General features: G+C 51.4%; 1 protein-coding gene across 1 annotated transcript; it reads right to left on the reverse strand.

The window, feature by feature from the left end:
• Window positions 1-692: 692 nt before the first annotated feature.
• Window positions 693-4,723, reverse strand: LOC146334036 (extracellular calcium-sensing receptor-like). The gene is made up of 5 exons (XM_084824904.1): window positions 4,500-4,723; window positions 3,772-4,063; window positions 2,788-2,920; window positions 2,117-2,685; window positions 693-947 (listed from the first exon to the last, which is right to left on the reverse strand). Exons 1-5 carry the CDS (start codon window positions 4,721-4,723, stop codon window positions 693-695), a joined length of 1,473 nt encoding a protein of 490 aa, XP_084681030.1.
• Window positions 4,724-21,984: the final 17,261 nt, after the last annotated feature.

The following is a 21,984-nucleotide window of genomic DNA, read 5'->3' on the forward strand; positions in this document are numbered from 1 at the left end:
TGCTCTTCTCCCAGCTCCACTCTTGGCCCAGTACATCCTGTACATATATATGGCTCCCGGACTTTGAGCTACCTGTCCAGTTAGAAATCTTCCCTTCTGGGCAACGATCACATCTGTAGCAGCAAACCGGCTTCTCCTCTGGATCTTTTTTCCAGTGTCCTGGACGGCACCTCTGCACACACCTCGTAAAGGGGTGGCTCCTAAAAGGCAGAAGACAAATAATTCAGGATATCCAGATGACAGAAATTGCACCAAGCTAGACTGTGAATGACTCAAGTTCCCATTACAGGATGGATATTTCACCAATTGAGGAGGGTCGAAGTGACTTAGAACTATATTATTCAAGGCTGATTATGTATATTCACACAGAGAGAGAGAGATGTATGCATGCATGCATGTATGCATGCACGCATACACAAACACATATAAGTTGGAAGCTGCTTTCTAGCGAGTCAGACACTTGGTCCACCTAGTCTGGCATAGTCTGCATGAATTCCAGCAGCTCTCCAGGGTTTTAGACAGACGCCTTTCTGCAGCCTACGTGCAGACGTGGGGACTAAAGCTGGAACTTCCTGCCTCCAAAGATTGTGTTTGGCCATTGGGCAATACCGGCATGCTGCACCCTGGACTCAAAAAGACATTGGTCTCATCTAGAAAGACTTCTGTTCTCAAAGGACAGATTGCAACATCCCTTACTTCTCCCATGACCCCAGAAGGTTCAACTCCACCTCTGCAGGCCAGATGATTGTGTCAGAGTTAATGGTGAAGTCTTGTCCTGGGGGAGCGTCTGGATGCAGCCATCCGACTTTCACCGGGGCAAAAGTGTGATTTGGAAGGAAAATCCAGTTCACAATATCATAAGGAGAGGACATCTCAGAATTATCAGTGAAATAGACTTCATCTCCAGCGCTGTTGTTAAAGCGGACGGCCTTCAAAGAGCCAAGAATCTGAAATGTAAGAGGTGCTTAGAAAATGGGGTGACTGGTTTGTGGGACTGTGAGGGGGGTCTGAAGTCTTCTCACATACTGTGCCTGCCATTCAGGTTGGGGATTGCTTGGTTCTGTATTCTGTTGTTTGGTTTAATGCTTAGGATGCTTCTTCACTGGGCACTAGCTGTGAGAAGCTGCTTACCCAGTGTTTTCGGTGGGTTGCTTGGTTCCTTCTTGCTCCAACGCACCCTTTCTTGGCCACTAACTGTAAAAATATACATGTGCAGTGTAGGGATGGGAGAACAAGTGATGTGGGAATTCACCAGCACAAGCCCGATATTTTCCTCTCTTTGGTTTGTGCTCGCCTTTGATTTTGCATGAACGGGAAACTTGTGCAAAAAAAAAGGAATGAATCTCGCATTTGCATACATCTCTAAAGTTGCACAAATTTCCTCCGTAGACTAAAGGGTGAAATGGTGCATTTTCAAAGTTGTGCAATTGCAAACTGTTTTCTCTTCCAAAAGCATGTATTTTCGAAAGTGAGCACCAGTTCGAGAAGTTGTGAATGTTTTGGGAGAGCACGTTCTCCTGCTCACGCTCCCATTTGGGGTGGTGAGCAGGGCATTTTTTCATGTTTTGTAAGTGGAAATTAAATTCTCCGATAGCCCTTGGAGTTTTTTGGCTCGTGTCTGCTTGCTTCAACACATCCTACTATCTCTGTGTGGGCACGAGAAGGAGCAGGGCTCTTATCAGCAAAGACAACAACATCTGAGTTTCAGCTGCTGGCTGGCAAATGGAGCGTGGGGGGGGGGAATCCTGCTGTCTGATACCGCAAAGTTTGGGAGCGGGATCAGTACTGCTTTAGAGACCAGCGCTGTGTGTTGTGGGGGCTTGCTTGAATCCTCCCTCCTCGTTCCCAAATACCTACACACATTCTTAGTACAGAAGTACAAAAAGTCTCTCCTACTGTCTACTCTCTTCCTAAACTCCCTCCAGGGAAATCGTGGCCCTGCAAGGATATCTATGGGGAATCTTTTCCTTAGGAACTTTAGTGTGAACTAATACAGCATCTCCCAGACTCGCCTTTTGCTTCCAGTACCCGATGGTGAAACCACTTCCAGTCCTGGATGGTAAAAATTCAACCAGGCACTTTAAGTGAGAGAACCAGTTCTGAAGGTGGATGTTACCTGCCATGGCTGGACATTCAGAAGACTCCTGCCATCCCCCATCCATGCACGTTGAGATTCAGATGAAGCCCTGGCATGCAACACGTGTGCCATGGAATAGACGGCATTGTAGATACTATAGCTGCAACCGGTCATGCTCGTATCAAACATGGGGCCTGGCAGGTCCTCCCATTTCTCTTCTCCTGTACACCTCTTGTGTCCCCAGTTGAAAGGCTGGCCTGCTTTCAGGAACTGACAGGCAAATTCATATTCCCACCATTTATGGAGAAAGTTGTCTCCTTGTGGTCGGAGTGGATCTATAGCCCAGAATAAATGTTTGAATGCTGGCACATTCCTTCTGTGGACCATGAAGTGCAAAGCACCATGGAAAGGTGTAAGATCAACATGGGCCAAGAGGGATGCTCTTCCAGCAATTTCCAAATGTGGTGTGAAGATCCAAACCTTCCTAAATGAGGTCTTGGTAAAATATTCATTTTCTCCCATTGCCCATCCAACATTTTCAATGGTGTTAGATTCCCCGAAGAGAATCATCACTTGCAGCTCATCCCAAGCATCAGAATATATCAGTTCTGATAGAAGAGGAACAAACGCCGCGTGGATCGTACGGGTGAAGGCCACACAGATGTCATTCTGTTTGAGCATTGGTGTCAGTGTCTGGATAAAATGTTCACCACGGTCATCCTTGGGAGCAAACAGCCCAATCCAGTTCCAATGGAAATGCAGGAGCAGCCTGACGATGCCCTCAAATTGAGGCATTTCATTAGGATCAATGCGAAAGAAGGAAGGAAAGACCGTTTTCTCCCTCTGGACAGGTTCAAAGACACCAAATGTGAGCTGTAGGAAGGAAATTCCAGGGGGGTGGCCGTGACTACCCCGGGTGTGGTTTTCATCCAAATGTCAGGGCTGCCAACACACTTCTTACCATTGCAATGAATGGGCCTTGGTGAATATAGCAAAAATAAAGATCCTTCACAAACAACTTGGGGTCTTTTGAGCATCTCCCAAATCCCTCAGAATTACCTCAGGAGGCACTACTCAAGTATATGAACACATGGCAGCTGTGTGGGTCAGTTGTACCCAGAGCAACAAAGCGACCTGGAAACCTTGTTCATGAAATGGTTCTGGACACACAAAATATGACACGTGACACAATGTTTGTGGGGCTGAATCAGACACCTTCGAAGTGCCCCCACTCCAAAACCCTTCTGCTAACAGCCTAAGGCACATGGCTGAAAATAGTTGTATTGTGTATGAAAATGTGTCCCCATACCTAAAACACTGACCGGTTTTAGGTGGTGTGTGTGTGGGCAGGCTGTGTGTGCCGAGTTGGTCTTGGCAGCCAGAGCAACACAGAGGTTTGGAAACCCCGTTCATTTCCGTGTCTTTAAGGGGTCACAACACTCTTTGTGTCTCCCAATCCAAATCATATTGTTCTAAAGAAATCCCAGTGCTGACTGGGATTAGCCATGTCACAGTGACCTAAGATGAATGGCTTCCGCCAAGGGTACTATATGGCAGGTTGACCGAAGTTGGAAGGTCACCTCCTCCTGCCAGGAAACACAGCGGCGCCACACACCCACTGCATGGGCAAGAGACTGATGTCACATACTGGGTTTTGCATCTCTGTGTTCCTGAGTTCTGCAGAACCCACTTACCTGAGCGATCTTGAAGAAGTCCATTAGAGATGCCATCTGCCGTGAGGATGTGGACTCGAGACTCCCAATAACAGAGAGCAGTTTATCCCATCTGTTGCATTTATAATTCGGGACAGCTTGGCACCGTGTGGAGAGCAGGGACAGGGTGTTCACGTAGATCCATCTCCCATTGTTGCTGTGGTCATAGATGCGGAAGCCGAGGGTCACGTTGGGTAGGAGAGCTGGGTTCTCGTTGAGCTCCTGGATGGCGAATGCCAAGGCCAGGTACTGCAGGTTGTTAGTGCTTACTGGCCTGCAGTGAGAGGGACAATGAGTGTCGGTGGGCTCCCAATGGCACTTGTGAGAGCAGAAGGAGATAAAGTCGTCCTGGTTCCACCATCTCTGAGTAAAGACCAAGGCTTCAGGCCAAAACCCAAGAATTCACAATCTCTCTCTCTCTCTCTCTCTCTCTCTCACACACACACACACACACACACACCTTTGTCACTGCCAGATCCTTCACACGGAACCAGACTATTGCCTAGCTCTACCTGCCCCCTTACACCAAACGCCCTCGAGAGGCAAGTCAGTTGTTCTCCAGGTTTGCAAACATGTGGATCTGGACTGGCAAAATCTCCCCAGGTCCCCAGCCCAGCCTGACTCCGAAGACGACTCTGCAAAGCAGGTTTGTGGCCCCTGAAAGAGAAGCAGGCAGACATCTGCCCCAGATTCATCTTGTTGAAACTCACATTGGATGATCGACCATCTGCGATGGCCCTAGAATCAATACTTCCCCTGTGACGCTAGGATAAACCATGCCAAGCAGTAGATTCCCGCCAACAATGAAGTCTCCTGGCTGGTAATAGTCTTCTCGCACTTCATAAGGCCTGGCCAAGAGGCAGGTGGTCCTCAGCATCGCCTGTGTGGCCTGAGTCCGGTTCCAAAACAGCAGCAGCAGCAGCAGCTGAACCATCCTCGGTAAGAAGAGGCTTTTCCTCCCAGGCCAGCATGCAAGCAGAACCTGAAGGAGAGCCGGCTAGACAGGCTCCAGGAGGGGAATGAGGTCTTGGCAAGCAATGAGCAGATGCTGAGCGGTTCGACTTCAACCCAGGCCCCCATGGAAGGGCTCAGGGCGTATTCATGTGAAGCAAGTGTTGACCTGGAGTTCTCTGTTGTTGACATGCTGGATGGAAATCCATGGGGGCTTCCTGCAGAATTACTGTCATTACCCTGGTAACACCTAGGGAGAGGAAGAAGCAGGGCTCCATAGCGCTGGACTCCCTTTGCACCTCGAAGGGTGAAAAACATGTTTGCATCACTCTTTGGCTCTCTGTGGGGCAGGTGGAGTTCACGTTAGTCATCAGGTTCGGCCCTTCGGTCTCCATGAAATTGAGCGCCTGAATCCAAGATGGAGCCCAGGCACATGCGAAGTTCCTTCCCCAGACAGATGGCTGGGGAAAGGGAGGAATTGCGGTGGAAGAGTTGTACCCCGTGCATAAGTCTGCATGATTGCGTTGCCCACACTGCCACCATGCTGCTCTGCTCCTTGTTCTGCCCCGAAAGTTGTGTTTTCCTCGGTCGTGGGGGGTTCAGGGACGCAGTCACCATAAAAACTACGATGGAGACCCTCTCTGGGCTCTTCCTCAGCCAGGCCATGGGCTGACAGTGTGTCTTGGCAGAATCATGGCCTCCTCCAGCTGACCTGGAATTGTACAGGCAGGTAGCACAGAATTGCAGGGATGGCGTCAGGAAGGCTGAAGCTGAGAATGAGCTGAGGTTAGCATGGGATGCTAAAAGCAACAACAAGGCTTTCTTCAGCTACGTGCATAGTAAAAGGCAGAGGAAAGAAATGGTGGTTCATCTATTAAGTGAGGATGGCAAAACGATCACAGATGACCAAGAAAAGGCAGAGGTGCTCAATTCCTACTTTGGCTCAGTCTTCTCCCAAAACAGGGTCTATGACCCCCCTGGCAAAGGCGAAGTAAGGGCTGAAGGGGCAGGATTGCAGCTTGAGATCGATAGGCATACAGTCAAGGAACACCAAATTACTTGGAATGAGTTCAAACCTCCAGGGCCAGATGAACTGCACCCAAAAGTAATAAAGGAACTGGCAGAAGAACTCTCAGAACCGCTGTCTCTTCTCTTTGAGAAATCATGGAGGACGGGGGAAGTGCCAGAGGACTGGAGGAGGGCTAACGTTGTCCCTCTCTTCAAAAAGGGTAAAAAGGAGGAACCTGGGAACTACAGACCAGTCAGTCTGACATCAATCCCGGGGAAAATTCTGGAGCAGATGATAAAGCAACCCATCTGTAAGCACCTTGACAACAATGCCATGATGACTCGAAGAAAGAATAGCTCATGCTTAATTATGGGAAATGGGGGTGGTGGTTGTTGTTCAGTCGTCCAGTCGTGTCCGACTCTTCGTGACCCCATGGACCAGAGCACGCCAGGCCTTCCTGTCCTGCGCTCTCTCCCGGAGTGTGCTCAAGTCCATATTCCTTGCATCATTGATGCTATCCAGCCATCTCATCCTCTGCCGTCCCCTCCTCCGTTTGCCGTCAGTCTTTCCCAGCATCAGGGTCTTTCCCAGAGAGCTTTCTCTTCGCAAAATGTGGGTTAGCTCCACATTTACGGGGTGGCAGTGCCAAATGGATAAGTACGCTATCGTGACAAAACGGGATAATTAGGTGGAGGGGAGAGACAAGAGTATAACAGATCCCCCCTCCCCAAAAAAAGCTCGGGTACTTTTATTATTATTATTTTGGTGGGGGAATAAATAATCGTATCTATGTCTACTCAGAAGTGAATCCCATTGAGTTTCATGTGACGTACTGCCAAGAAAGTGGGCATACGATTGTAGCTTAAGTCTCATGCTTCAACTAAACATGTAATACATGTAATGTTGTTGTTGTTCAGTGGTTCAGCCGTGTCCGACTCTTCGTGACCCCGTGGACCACGGCACGCCAGGCCTTCCTGTCCTGCGCTCTCTCCCGGAGCGTGCTCAAGTCCATACTCATTGCATCGGTGATGCTGTCCAGCCATCTCATCCTCTGCCAATGCATGTAATACGCTGGGATTATTCTGACTTGTGTCTGATAAATAAAATAGCTCAATACTTCTCATATTCCCTCTGCATTAGATGCACTCTTCGGCTCAATGGCCGGAAACAAACTTGGTGCCTTTGCTTTTTTCGAGTCCTTCCCTCCTGCCCCAGCGTTTCCATTTTGACTTTGCCGTGCCGTTTGGCCGCTAAACAGCAGTGGGAAAGCAGAAGCTGAAATGTGGCAACAGTTGCATCTCCTCTCTCGTAAGACTCGCGCCTTTAAATGTTGTTTGCGTAAAGAGGCTGTGGCAACAGAAACCGGCTGGCGAGACACAACATGACAACGGAGTTCCGAGTCACTGTCAACTATTTGGAAACGGATGGCCGGAAATAACGGGCAGTTCGCAGTCCTCGCGCGGTGGGTTGCAGGGAGCAGCTGACACTTTTCCAGGAGCATCACGCCATTCAAAAGGGTTGGTCCTTTGGGCTCAGAGAAGCGCTTGGGGGCCACATGCCTGTAGTGGTTGGGACCAAAGGAGAAACGTGTGTAGAATCATAGAATCATAGAAGAGTAGGGTTGCAAGGGGCCTGCAAGGCCATCCAGTCCAACCCCCTGCTCAGTGCAGGAATCCAAGTCAGAGCATCCCTGTATGTATGGATGTGTATGTGTGTGTTGGGCGGGAGGGGGGATGGAAGACCCCACCCTCACCCCCCAAACACCCACTCAGCCTTTGTAGCTTCGCGTTCTTCCTGCCGTGAACTCAGGGGCATTTCAGCTTTTTAGAATGGGGAGAAAGGTGCAAATCCGGGAAGCCCCCAAACCATCCGTGGGCCAAGGGAAGGGGGCAGGGGCGATCTGGGAGACCCCGGATCGGGACCCCAGGTGGGCCGGATTGGGACCCAGGCCTGAGGCTCCCCACCACTGTGCCGGAGCAGAGGGAGCGAGGGGAAATGGGGAGCCCGCTCTGAAAGAAGAGACGTCCCCTGAGCGTGTGCAGCATTGCTTTTGACGAGTCATTAAAGCACGGCGCCATCGCCACGAGGGAAGCGAGCTGGAGCCTGCGCTCCCTGCCCTGACGCGAAGAGCGCTTTCCTTGGGAAGGAGCGCTGTGTGGTTGCAAGACAGTAGCAACGATGCCGTGGGTGCCTGCACCCACGTGGCGCCCGCCCTCCGCCTCCCAGCTTTGGAATCCCTTCACAACTCGGAAGAAAACGGGACTATGGTGAGCCCCAGCCAGGCCCACGCTGGCCCAGGCATTGGGGCTCTTTGTGCTGCCCTGGTCACCGGTTGCACTCTGGATGGCCACTTTGGGACCCCAGAGCCGCTGGGCCCTGGGCGTTGGCCCTGCAGCCCCCCGTGTACGTGCCTTCGAGGTGTGGACAGGAAACAGCGGGGTTCGGACTCAGTCTGAACATGGTTTGGCCGGAGGTAGACGGGAAGAGTGCAAATCGGAACGTGCTTCCCCCTCGTGCTTCCCTATTCAGGATCACGGCCACAACTGCAGGCGCTCAGCTGTCTTGCCTGACAAAGGCAGCACGACACAGCAAGCCGGGGGGGACGTCGAGTCCAGCTGCGGAAACCTCCACCCGGTGGACCCACGCTTCCCCCGCCCCACCTCCTCCACGGTGGCCTGCCGAAGCCGCTTGGGGGCGAGAGGTGGAGAGCTCGCCGGAGTTCCGGCGGCACTCCCGGCCTTCCGCTTGCCCCTGCTGCCGGCCCGCCTGCGGGGACGTGGGGGCCTCTTCTGGAGCCGGACCGATAGGGGCGGCCTCCTTCCGGAGGCGGGGTTGGCTGCGTCTTTCCAGGGAGGGAGAGGAATCTCACTGAAAGCCAACTGCCTTTCAGGGGTCTTTCTGGTTTGGATGCCACGGGGACCCCCTTTCCCGCCCAAGCAGAAGTGCCGTATCTAAAGCGACTCCTTCCAAAGCTCTTTAAAAGGACCGTGGCAGGCTCTGCAGGATGCATTTGTTCCGGGAGGGGGGAGAAGCACTCTGAACAGCCCCCCGTCCATCAACCTGGCGAGCAAAAGGGAGAAGAGGATGACAGCCTGCCTCTCTGAGATAAAAGCTCCACTGAAGTCAATGGAGGGGGAGGTTCCGAGGAAATGCATTGAAGGGGATGTGGGACCTTCGGGCTGCTACTCCAAGTACTCCTAGGCAAGCCTACTCAGACGCAAGCCCCACTGAATTCAACGGCCCTTCCTCCCAGGAAAGGAACGGGTCAGGCGTGTTCATGAAGCCGCGCTTCCAATCCAATCTGCAAGCCAGCCCGGCCCAACTCCCTTGTTTCAATGTGGATCGCGATTGGAACTGACGCTGGGTTCGGAGCACGTTGAGGACTGGAGCAGGGAAGGCCAAGGTTTGTCCAGAAAGGCAAGACCTCCCTGTGCCCTGACCACCCCCAAAAGGGGGGAGCCTTGCTGTGTTCAGTGGGACCTCAGAGAAGCATTGGGGATAGTTAACGAATTTTCAGCTCCAGCCTTCTCCCAGTAGGCTTAGTCAACTCTACTTACTTACTCAAGTCTACTGACTTAGTAGACTTACCGTGCGTCGACTTACTCAGAAGTCAGTCCTGCTGGTTTCAATGGCAGTTACCCTCAGGGAAGTGTGTCTAAGACTGAAGGGAAGAACGCTATCAGTGGGCACTTTCCCTCCGGGCAGGCCACTTTTCCCTTCAGGCAACCTCACAGGAGACCTTCTGGAATACCCATGAGAGCAGCTAAAGTCCTTTTATGGGATTCCAGGGAGTTCCCCAACCTGGAAGACATTTCGGCAAACCAGGATTTAAACGGGGGGAAAAGAACACCCACACCATTCACGACGTCACCGGTGAGCGCAATCCTGCACACACCCACCCACGTTAAACTGGTGAAGAAGCCACTGCCTTGGGAAATAAAATGCTAAAAGCCGAGGAAATGGCAGACCAGTCCAGACTCATCCGAGCCCATCTGGGTTTCTCCAGCACCCCTCACTCTCAGAAGCCTCGAGGCAGTGTTCGGATTCCTCAGGAGACTCCAAATGTGCTTTGCAATGCTGGGATAGAAACTGAAAATGATGTGACGTGTATGTACGTGCCCCAGGGCTTCACAATGCTTAGAAGGATGTCGGGCTAGGGTGACACTTCCCTAACGTCATTTCCGGAGGAGTCGCGTGACCCCAAAACATTATTTCTGCAGGAGTCGCTTGTCCCAAAGACCCAGGGTGGACAACTAACTAAGTACTAAATGTTTGGTTTTTACAGTAAAGCATCTACGACGGGAAGACACAGAATGGGAAGGAGGCAGAGAAGCCAGATAATGTCCGGCATTCTAACACCGCCTCTCTCATAAGGAGCAAACGGAGGCTGATCTCTCCAAAAAGTTAACGCCAGTATCCCACCACCCATCTGACTTGGAGTCCTGCATTGAGCAGGGGGTTGGCCTCGGCGGCCTTGTAGGCCCCTCCCAACCCTACTAGTCTATGATTCTATTAGGGGTGGACAAAAGTCACTTACCTGTCCTCGAAGATTTCCCGCAGTGGGGGGGAGGCGCTTCGTTGCTCCCCCCGCGAAGTTCAGGCTGGGGGGGGGAGGCTTCCCGCCTCGCCCGGCCGAAATTCAGGCCGGGGAGGAGGCGCCTCGCCTCGCCCGGCTGCGAACTAAACAGTTAAAAAAAAAACAAAACGCCCCCATGATAGGCTACATGAAAATAGTGTTGCCCTTATTTTCGCCTTAGTCTACGTAAACATTTACGTAGACTACAGCGACCAAATAAGGAATGGGAATGGCGGCTCCCTATGGGGGCCGCCATTAGCCGTACGCGCTTTTTTTTTTTTTTTTTTAAAGTCACCCGTGATAGGCTAAGTGACGATTTACGTAGCCTATCACGGCTGACTTTGCAAATCTAGCTGTGATAGGCTACGTTAATCGTCACGTAGCCTATCACGGGGGCGTTTTTGTTTGTTTTTCTTTTATTGCAATGGTGGCGGCGGCAGCCGGTCGAAAGATCGGCTGCCGTCCCCGCCCCTGACGAAGACCCGACGAACCGCCAGCCGGACCCGCCGCCAGGAGGGACATTTGGCAAAGGTAAGTCCCGTCCCGGGGGCGGGGGTGCAGGGTGCGGGGGGGGGTGCGGAGAATTTCCCCCCGAAACGTGTTCGGGGGGCTGAACACGTTGGCGCTCGGCCCCCCGAAGTTTCGGGGAGAAATTCTCCGCCATCCCTAGCTTCTATGACTTTATGATTCTACCACCCCTGTCCTCCACCACTGTCACTGACTGGAGCCTGCTGGGTCACATTCAGCCCTGGCCGAGGCCCTCTGCTCCCTTGTGGCCCCCCGAGTGGTTCCCCCAAGTTGCAAGCCTCTCAGGGTGGACCGAAAGCCCTGGGACCTTTCTCCCAGGGAGGTGTAGGACCTCCCTCTCCGGCTGATGGCTACCACAGAGTCATAGAATAGAATCATGGAATAGTAGGGTTGGAAGGGGCCTACAAGGCCATAGACTCCAACCGCCTGCTCAGTGCAAGGATCCAAGTCAGAGCATCCCTGTCCAGCCTCGTCTTGAAGGCCTCCAGTGTGGGAGAGCCCACCACCTCCCTAGGTCATGGGTGCCATTGCCGTATTGCTCTAATAAAGGTAGTTTGTTGCTAACTAACTAATCCTACGAACCTGGTAGGACCAGGTTGGTCTCCCCCTGTGATGATGTTCTTCCCGGGAGGCTGGGGGTGCAGACAGTTCTCCAGCCAATGGGTGAGTCCCAGGGAACTGTCGGTTGCAGCTGACCTCACCCCACTTCATGATTCCAGGGTAAAGTGCCCTCACCCCGCCCCTGGCTTGCCTCGGTGGGGGGCAAGGGCAGGATGAGGCTGAAGGCCATCGGCCTTTGCTCGCGACGTCCCGTTGGGGCAGGGGCGAGCAGGCCGATTTTTAGCCCTCAACGCCCCCCTTTCCTCCTTCATCCCGGCTTTTCTTGCTCCCTCCCTGATGCCCAACATGCAGTGTGGGCTGTACTAGTCGCCCTATTGGGGGCTGAGTAGGAATTTCGGTTCTTAGCCAGCTTGACCGGGCTATGGGGTTTTTTGCCTACTTCACACTGCAAGTGGGAGCAGCGTTGCTTAAAGAGCATCATCTGATTCCTCCTTTCGCCCAGTCACATACCCGTACCGGGTACTTATCACAATTCGCAGATTGTAATGAGTTAATAAATGTGGCTCTGTTTTATCCCAAACCTGTTTGTGTCGTCTCCTCGTTTCTCCCCCATTCGCCCACAATGCCATTTGGAGAAAGGCTCCATTAGGATCTGTCCGACCCAGCCGGATCTCCCTTTATCAAAGCACTGTGAGGAAACTGGGAAATACAGCTCCATCTCCGCGTATCAAATCCGCAGCAGAATGTATGTCTATAGTGCGATCAAATTGATGGGGTCCACGTATATTTTCTTTGTAATCATGGTATGTTTCGCATTGTACTCCTGCATATGATGTTCCTCCGCATGGGATTTTCTGTATGAACCATTCCGATCTTCAGACTTCCCCGGTGGCATGATTTCATTTGCCCAACGACTTAAAAGGGTGTTCACTGTTTTCCTGCTCCAGTTTCAAACTGTATCTTCAAACACATTGAACGTTTAGATAGCTTCTTAGATAGCAGGGATCTGTAATGGGACCAATGCTTTTCGACGTGTGGATAAAGACAGTGTGGTGTAGGGGTTAGAGTGCTGGACTGGATCCTGGGAGATGTGCGTTCCAGTCCCCACACGGCCATGGACCTCACTGGGTGGCTTCGGGCCGCTCACTGACTCTGCGCCTAGCCTACCTCACACGGTTGTTGTGAGGATGAAATGGAGGAGGAGATAGATGCCCGTGGAAGCTGCCTTGGGTTGCTTGCAAGAGGAAAAAGGGCAGGATAGAAATGCAATAATCACAAATGTACTCGTGGTAATAGTCCGAGGATGCTGACAGTAATAATCCAAAATACCTGGGACTAGGACTAAGCAGCAAGATGGCCAGGCTTGCTGATTATGCCAAATTATGTAGTATAATAAGTTGGTATCATTAAACAATTTGGTGCTGTTGAAACAAAGAGGGATTGTGAAGAGCTGCAGAAGCGTCCCTCCATAGTGGGAAAATGGACATCAGCATGGCAAATGCAGCAAGTGTAACGTGAAGTACATTGGGGTGGGGATGTAGGGGGCAAGCCCAACTTCACTTGTATGCTCGTGACTGGCCAAGGCAGAGATCTGGGGCGTGTGGTCAGCAGTTTGATGACAAGGTCAACCCAGAGTGCATCTGCGACGGAAAAAGGCACATCCCACATGTTCCAAGGCATAAATAGGAAAGGGATCAACTTGGCTATGGGGATGGGGAAATGCTGCACGGCACTGCTGTTTCAACACATGCAAAGTGTCCCGTCCCCCCGCCCCGATCCATGGCTTTCTGGTTCAAGTCAGGCCAATACTGTATAAGGACAGGAATTCCACATCTTCTCGGGACCATTTCTGAACCAGAAAAATCATGGCTCTCCCACTCACGGGTGCAGCCAAGGTCCAAAAACATGGATCCTTGGCAGGGATCCTCTTGATTTCGTTCCATTTCTGCAGAGCAAATCCCCCAAACCGCCATCCAACCATAGAGTACATCTGCCTCCACGGACTGAACCAGAAAAGTCACAGATCTGCCACTTGTGGGCACAGCCATGGCATGAAAACAGGGGGGAAATGGCTCCCCCTGTTCCCCAGAACAAGACAGGTGCTGGCTAGAACTCTCTGCACACCCCAGTCCAGCTTGGCCACTGGCCACTCCCGGGCAGGAAGGAGTATTCAGGACTTGCTCTTCCAGCTGCGCCTTGCTGGAGTAACACGGTCTCCTTCAGCTCACACATTTATTGGCTTCTTCTCATTTCAGCATGTGTTTGTGCTGTGATCCTTACTGTCTAACTCCTGCCTTGTTCTCTGGCCCTGTCTTCTCATTTGCCCTCAGACCCTGATAGCTTTTTGGGCCTGGCTCCCAATTCGTGCCCTTCCAGACGATGCCCCATGCCCCAGTCCTGACATCTGGCAAACCCAACCCAGGCCCTGCACCCCTTTCATTGATAAAGGGATCAAGAGGGCAGTTCAAAGGGAGCAAAGGATTCTGGGGATTCTGGAAAGGAACATGTCATGGCAGGCAGCGTGTCAGCCCCAGTTGGCCCACAGATGGCTTGGACTGCATGTCCCATCATTCCCAGAGAATACATCTGAAGGGCGGCTGGTCGATATCACCAGGTGACCTTCCACAGTCTCATGTTCAAGGCGTAGTTCTAGCGCTCAGTGGGACCATCCAGGTGAGGAGGAGAAGACAAGGTTTGTGCTGACTTGTCTCCCGACTCCCTCGGGAGGGTGCGGCACTGCTGAGAAGCGGATCCCTTGGCCTGAGAGTAGTGCATGGGGAAAAGGAGAAGGCCAGAGTGAGCTCATGCACCACGGCTGGCATAACTCACTGAGGGAGGAGGGTCTCAGGATATTGAGTGGCATCACCTACCATACTCTGTGGCCCCTGGGCACAAGCGGGACGGGCCACACTCTGTCCATAGCTGTCTGATGCAATGGTTCTGCCAGCGGTGCGGCTCAGGAAGCCACCAGGGCACAGCGAGGGCAGGACCAACTTCGCCAGGCTGAGTGAGCCAAACGTCTCCCAGATCCCCTTCAGGGCCTTCTCCCTTCCTAAGGCCCTGGCCTGGGGGGGTCTACTGCAAAACGGTTGCTTGCTATCTCTTTGGCTGAGGGGATCCCTTCCTGGGGATGGGCCAAGATCCACACCAGCCCCCACCCCGTCACGCAAGCTGGGGCGAGCCTCGGGGCCACACCGTGGTCCACCAGCAAGGCCCAGAAAGCAAATCAGACTGAGGTAGGAGGTGAATTTCTGTAGGCCAGATACCTACAGTGGCCATGACATAGACGTTCCTTGCTTCCAGATCAGCTGGACGAGGCCATGATTCTCCCAAGACATCCTGTGAGCCCATGGCCTGGCTGAGGAAGAGCCCAGAGAGGGTCTCCATCGTAGTTTTTATGGAGACTGCGTCCCTGAACCCCCCACGACTGAGGAAAACACAACTCTCGGGGCAGAACAAGGAGCGGAGCAGCATGGTGGCAGTGTGGGCAATGCAGTTATGCAGATGTATGCATGGAGTAGAACTCTGCCACCACAATTCCTCCCTTTCCCCAGCCACCTGTCTGGGGAAAGAACTTCGCACATGCCTGGGCTCCAACTTGGATTCCAGTGCTCAACTTTACACAGACCGAAGGGCCGAACCTGATGACTAACGTGAACTCCACCTGCCCCACAGAGAGCCAAAGAGTGATGCAAACATGTTTTCAACCATTCGAGGTGCAAAGGGAGCCCAGCGCTGAGGGGCCCTGCTTCTTCCTCTCCCTTGGTGTTACCAGGGTAATGACAGTAATTCTGCAGGAAGCCCCCATGGATTTCCATCCAGCACGTCAACAACAGAGAACTCCAGGTCAACACTTGCTTCACATGAATATGCCCTGAGCCCTTGCATGGGGGCCTGGGTTGAAGTCGGACCGCTCAGCATCTGCTCATTGCTTGCCAAGACCTCATTCCCCTCCTGGAGCCTGTCTAGCCGGCTCTCCTTCAGGTTCTGCATGGACGCTGGCCTGGGAGGAAAAGCCTCTTCCTACCGAGGATGGTTCAGCTGCTGCTGCTGCTGCTGTTTTGGAACCGGACTCAGGCCACACAGGCGATGCTGAGGACCACCTGCCTCTTGGCCAGGCCTTATGAAGTGCGAGAAGACTATTACCAGCCAGGAGACATCATTGTTGGTGGGAATCCACCGCTTGGAGAGGTTTATCCTAAAGTCCCAGGGGAACTATTGATTCTAGGGCCTTCGCAGATGGCCTATCATCCAATGTGAGTTTCTCCAAGATGAATCTGGGGCAGATGTCTGCCTGCTTCTCTTTCAGGCGCCTCCAACCTGCTTTGCAGAGTCTTCTTCGGAGTCAGGCTGGGCTGGGGACCTGGGGAGACTTTGCCAGTCCAGATCCACATCTTTGCAACCCTGGAGAACAACTGACTTGCCTCTCGAGGGCGTTTGGTGTAAGGGGGCAGGTAGAGCTAGGCAATAGTCTGGTTCCGTGTGAAGGATCTGGCAGTGACAAAGGTGTGTGTGTGTGTGTGTGTGTGTGTGTGAGAGAGAGAGAGAGAGAGAGATTGTGAATTCTTGGGTTTTGGCCTGAAGCCGTGGTCTTTATTCAGAGATGGTGGAATTAGGACGACTTTATCTCCTTCTGCTCTCACAAGTGCCATTGGGAGCCCACCGACACCCATTGTCCCTCTCACTGCAGGCCAGTAAGCACTAACAACCTGCAGTACCTTGCCTTGGCATTCACCATCCAGGAGCTCAATGAGAACCCAGCTCTCCTACCCAACGTGACCCTCGGCTTCCGCATCTATGACCACAGCAACAATGGGAGATGGATCTACGTGAACACCCTGACCCTGCTCTCCACACGGGGCCAAGCTTTCCCGAATTATAAATGCAACAGACGGGATAAACTGCTCTCTGTTATTGGGGGTCTCGAATCCACATCCTCACGGCAGATGGCGTCTCTAATGGGCATCTTCAAGATCCCTCAGGTAAGCGGGTTCTGCAGAACTCAGAAACACAGAGATGCAAAACCCGGTCTCTGACAACAGTCTCTTGCCCATGCAGCCGGTGTGTGGCGCCGCTGTGTTTCCTGGCAGGAGGAGGTGACCTTCCAACTTCGGTCAACCTGCCATATAGTACCCTTGGCGGAAGCCATTCATCTTAGGTCACTGTGACATGGCTAATCCCAGCCAGCACTGGGATTTCTTTAGAACAATACGATTTGGATTGGGAGACACAAAGAGTGTTGTGACCCCTTAAAGACTCGGAAATGAACAAGGTTTCCAAAGCTCTGTGTTGCTCTGGCTGCCAAGACCAACTCAGCACACACAGACCGCCCACACACACACCATCAAAAATCGGTCAGTGTTTTGGGTATGGGGACACATTTCCATACACAATAGAACTATTTTCAGCCATGTGCCTTAGGCTGTTAGCAGAAGGGTTTTGGAGTGGGGGCACTTCGAAAGTGTCTGATTCAGCCCCACAAACATTGTGTCACGTGTCGTATTTTGTGTGTCCAGAACCATTTCATGAACAAGGTTTCCAGGTCGCTTTGTTGCTCTGGGTACAACTGACCCACACAGCTGCCATGTGTTCATATACTTGAGTAGTGCCTCCTGAGGTAATTCTGAGGGATTTGGGAGATGCTCAAAAGACCCCAAGTTGTTTGTGAAGGATCTTTATTTTTGCTATATTCACCAAGGCCCATTCATTGCAATGGTAAGAAGTGTGTTGGCAGCCCTGACATTTGGATGAAAACCACACCCGGGGGAGTCTTGGAGGGATCGCAGATCTCCAGGTTACCTTGAGTAGTCCATTTTTGAAATGACCGTCTTCCTCCAAGGTAACACTTCAGGCCTCTGATGTAGGCCTTAGTCCATGCAAGCTTACACAGTTGGAATGGGCTAGTCCTCGAAATGCCACAAACCTCTTCGTTGTTCTTGCTGCTATGGACTAACTCGGCCTCCCCCCTGGAAATTCCTTCCTACAGCTCACGTTTGGTGTCTTTGAACCTATCCAGAGGGAGAAAACGGTCTTTCCTTCCTTCTTCCGCATTGATCCCAATGAAATGCCTCAATCTGAGGGCTTAGTCAGGCTGCTCCTGCATTTCCATTGGAACTGGATTGGGCTGTTTGCTTCCGAGGATGACCGTGGTGAACGTTTCATCCAGACACTGACACCACTGATCAAGCAGAATGACATCTGTGTGGCCTTCGCCTGTACGATCCACGTGGCCTATTCTCCTGTTCTATCAAAACTGATTGATTCCGATACTTGGGCTTAGTTGCAAGTGATGATTCTCTTCGGGGAATCCAAGATCTTAGAAAATGTTGGATGGGCTATGGCAGAGGATGAATATTTTACCAAGACCTTATTTAGGAAAGTTTGGATCTTCACACCACATTTGGAAATTGCTGGAAGAGCATCCCGCTTGGCCCAAGTTGATCTTACACCTTTCCATGGTGCTTTGCACTTCATGGTCCACAGAAGGAATGTGCCAACGTTCTAACATTTTTTATGGGCTTGAGATCCACTCCAACCACAAGGAGACGTCTTTCTCCATAAATGGTGGGAATATGAATTTGCCTGTCGTTTTCTGAAACCAGGCCAACCCTTCAACTGGGGACGCAAGAGGTGTACAGGGGAAGAGAAATGGGTGGACTTGCCAGGCCCCATGTTTGATATGAGCATGACCGGTCGCAGCTACAGTATCTACAAGGCCGTCTATTCCATGGCACACGCGTTGCATGCCAGGTCTTCATCTGAATCTCAACGTGCATGGATGGGGGATGGCAGGAGGCTTCTGAACGTCCAGCCATGGCAGGTAACATCCTCCTTCAGAACTGGTTCTCTCATATAAACTGCCTGGTTGATTTTTTACCATCCGGGAATGGAAGTGGTTTTACCAACAGGTACCGGAAGCAAAAGGCGAGTCTGGGAGAAGCTGTATTAGTTCATACTGAAGATCCTAAGGAAAAGATTCCCCATAGATATCCTTGCAGGGCCACCATTTCCCTGAAGCGAGTTTAGGAAGAGAGTAGACAGTAGGAGAGACTTTTTGTACTTCTGTACTAAGAATGTGTGTAGGTATTTGGGAACGAGGAGGGAGGATTCAAGCAAGCCCCCACAACACACAGCGCTGGTCTCTAAAGCAGTACTTATCCCGCTCCCAAACTTTGCGGTATCAGACAGCAGGATTCCCCCCCCACGCTCCTTTTTGCCAGCCAGCAGCTGAAACTCAGATGTTGTTGTCTTTGCTGATAAGAGCCCTGCTCCTTCTCGTGCCCACACAGAGATAGTAGGATGTGTTGAAGCAAGCAGACACGAGCCAAAAAGCTCCAAGGGATATAGGAGAATTTAATTTCTACTTACAAAACATGAAAAAATGCCCTGCTCACCACCCCAAATGGGAGTGTGAGCAGGAGAACGTGCTCTCCCAAAACATTCACAACTTCTCGAACTGGTGCTCACTTTCGAAAATACATGCTTTTGGAAGAGAAAACAGTTTGCAGTTGCGCAACTTTGGAAATGCACCATGCCAAATCAAAGGCGAGCACAAACCAAGGAGAGGCAAATATCGGACTTATGCTGGTGAATTCCCACATCTCTTGTTCCCCCATCCCTACACTGGACATGTATATTTTTACAGTTAGTGGCCTACAAAGGGTGCGTTGGAGCAAGAAGGAGCCAAGAAACCCCCCGAAAACACTGGGTAAGCAGCTTCTCACGGCCAGGGCCCAGTGAAGAAGCATCTTAAGCATTAAACCAAACAACAGAATACAGAACCAAGCAATCTCCAACCTGAATGGCAGACACAGTACATGAGAAGACTTCAGACCTCCCTCACAGTCCCAAGAACCAGTCACCCCATTTTCTAAGCACCTCTTACATTTCAGATTCTTGGCTCTTTGAAGGCTGTCAGCTTTAACAACAGCGCTGGAGATGAAGTCTATTTCACCGATAATTCTGAGATGTCCTTCAATTACGATATTGTGAACTGGATTTTCCTTCCAAATCACACTTTTGCCCCTGCGAAAGTTGGATGGCTGCATCCAGACGCTCCCCCAGGACAAGACTTCATCATTAAATCTGATGCAATCATCTGGCCTGCAGAGGTGGAGTTGAATCTTCTGCGGTCATGGGAGAAGTAAGGGTTATTGCAGTCTGTCCTTTGAGAACAGAAGTCTTTCTAGATGAGACCAAAGTCGTTTTGAGTCCAGGGGGCTGGGTTCCAGAATCGCCCAATGGCCAAACACAATATTTGGAGGCAGGAAGTTACAGCTTTAGTCCCCATGTCTGCACATAGGCTGCGGAAAGACCTCTGTCTAAAACCCTGGAGAGCTGCTGGAATTCATGCAGACTATGCCAGACTAGGTGGACCAAGTGTCTGACTCGCTAGAAAGCAGCTTCCAACATATATGTGTGTGTGTATGCATGCATGCATACATCTCTCTCTCTCTCTCTCTCTCTCTCTCTCTCTCTCTCTGTGTGTGTGTGTATAAATATAATCAGCCTTGAATACTATAGATCTAAGTCACTTCGACCCTCCTCAATTGGTGAAATATCCGTCATGGAATGGGAACCTGAGTCATTCTGAGTCTAGCTTGGTGCAATTTCTGTCATCTGGATATCCTGAATTATTTGTCTTCTGCCTTTTAGGAGCCTCCTTTGCGAGGTGTGCGCAGAGGTGCCGTCCAGGACGCTGGAAAAAAGATCCAGAGGAGAAGCCGGTTTGCTGCTACAGATGTGATCATTGCCCAGAAGGGACGATTTCTAACTGGACAGGTAGCTCAAAGTCTGGGAGCCATGTAGATGTGCAGGATGTACTGGGGCAAGAGTGGAGCTGGGAGAAGAGCGTAACATAGACAAGAAGTCTGCCATTTCCCCAGGAATGGATTTTGTTCGGTTAATTCCATTCCATATCGCATATTTCTGTGGTTTCCTTGTTTGCAAAGTATTCAGAATTTCCTGAAGAAAACTTCTGTTTCTATTTCTACTAATGCCCGCAAAAACACTATCTGGCACTTCATCATTCCCATTGGCTCACCTTTCCAGGGGTACGTTGTTAAAGACCCTGTTTCCATCCTCAGTGGTTTTGGCATCAGGCCTGAAGCTGTTTCGGCGGAACACTGATCCAGGCAGATGGCTGTTCATCGTTTTAACAACTGGAGCTCGTAACCCCAGTGTCAGACAGATAGCCCCTTATTCTGTAGTGTTTTTCAGAACCTGCTTCCCATCTTCTACCCCAACTCATGTCCTCAGTCCTCAATCTAAAGAAAATGACAGATGTTGGTTGGTTGGTTGGTTTATCGGTGCATTCAGAAGGTGCTGCAGGTGACAGATTGGGGCTCAGTTGTTCGTTCCCAGATTTTCATTTCTGCTTACAGAATTTGGGTTTTCTTTCATTGCACGCTATTGAGCATGAGTCTGATATCAGGGAGTGTCATGTGAAAAGAAGGCATTTTGCACCTTTTCTGACTCGGTTCTTGTTGCCAAATATGTTGCCAAAGCTTACAGAGAGGGCCAGGAAAGGGAGTTTCTGCACTTTGGTGTACAATACACTTCCAAAAGGAGAATTCCATCGACTCCCTTGTGGGCTGATCTGGCGCCATCATCTGTGTCATGTTCATGGTACTTCACTCGTTGTTATTCATTGGAGATGCAGTTCACTGTACTCAGTGCCCAGAAGATCAACACCCTACTGAGAACCAAGACCAGTGTATCCCCAGAACTATTCACTTCTAGGGGTGCACGAAAGTCACTTACCTGGTCTCGCAGCTTGCTTCGCGGTGGGGGGAAGGCGCTTTGCTGCTCCCCCTGAAGTTCAGGTCGGGGGGGGGAGGCTTCCCTCCTCGCCCGGCCGAAATTCAGGCCGGGGGGGAGGCTTCCCGCCTCGCCCAGCCGAAATTCAGGCCGGGGAGGAGATGCCTTGCCTTGCCCGGCCACGAAATAAAAAGTTAAAAAAAAAACGCCCCCGTGATAGGCTACGTGATGATTTATGTAGCCTATCATGGCTAGATCTGCAAAGTCAGCCGTGATAGGCTACGTTAATCATCACGTAGCCTATCACGGGTGACTTAAAAAAAAAAAAAGTCTTTACGTAGACTACGGTGAAAATAAGGGCAACGCAAATAGCGTTGCCCTTATTTTCGCCATAGTCTACGTAATCTTTACGTAGACTACAGCGACCAAATAAGGAACGCGAATGGCGGCTCCCTATGGGGGCTGCCATTAGCCGTACGCGCTTTTTTTTTTTTTTTAAAGTCAGCCGTGATAGGCTACGTGACGATTAACGTAGCCTATCACGGCTGACTTTGCAAATCTAGCCGTGATAGGCTACGTTAATCGTTACGTAGCCTATCACGGGGGCGTTTTTTTTTTTTTTTTTACTTTTCTTGTAATGGCGGTGGCGGCAGCCAGTTGAAAGACCGGCTGCCACCCCTGCCCCTGACGAAGACCTGCCGAACCGCCGCCGGGACCCGCCGCTGGGAGGGACATTCGGGAAAGGTAAGTCCAATCCCGGGGGGGGCGGGGGGGCGTAGAATTTCTCCCCGAAACTACTTCAGGGGGCCGA

This window comes from Heloderma suspectum, chromosome W (genome assembly GCF_057233095.1).
Source record: "Heloderma suspectum isolate Gila_16-S chromosome W, 16-S_ref, whole genome shotgun sequence".
Taxonomy (NCBI): Eukaryota; Metazoa; Chordata; class Lepidosauria; order Squamata; family Helodermatidae; genus Heloderma; species Heloderma suspectum.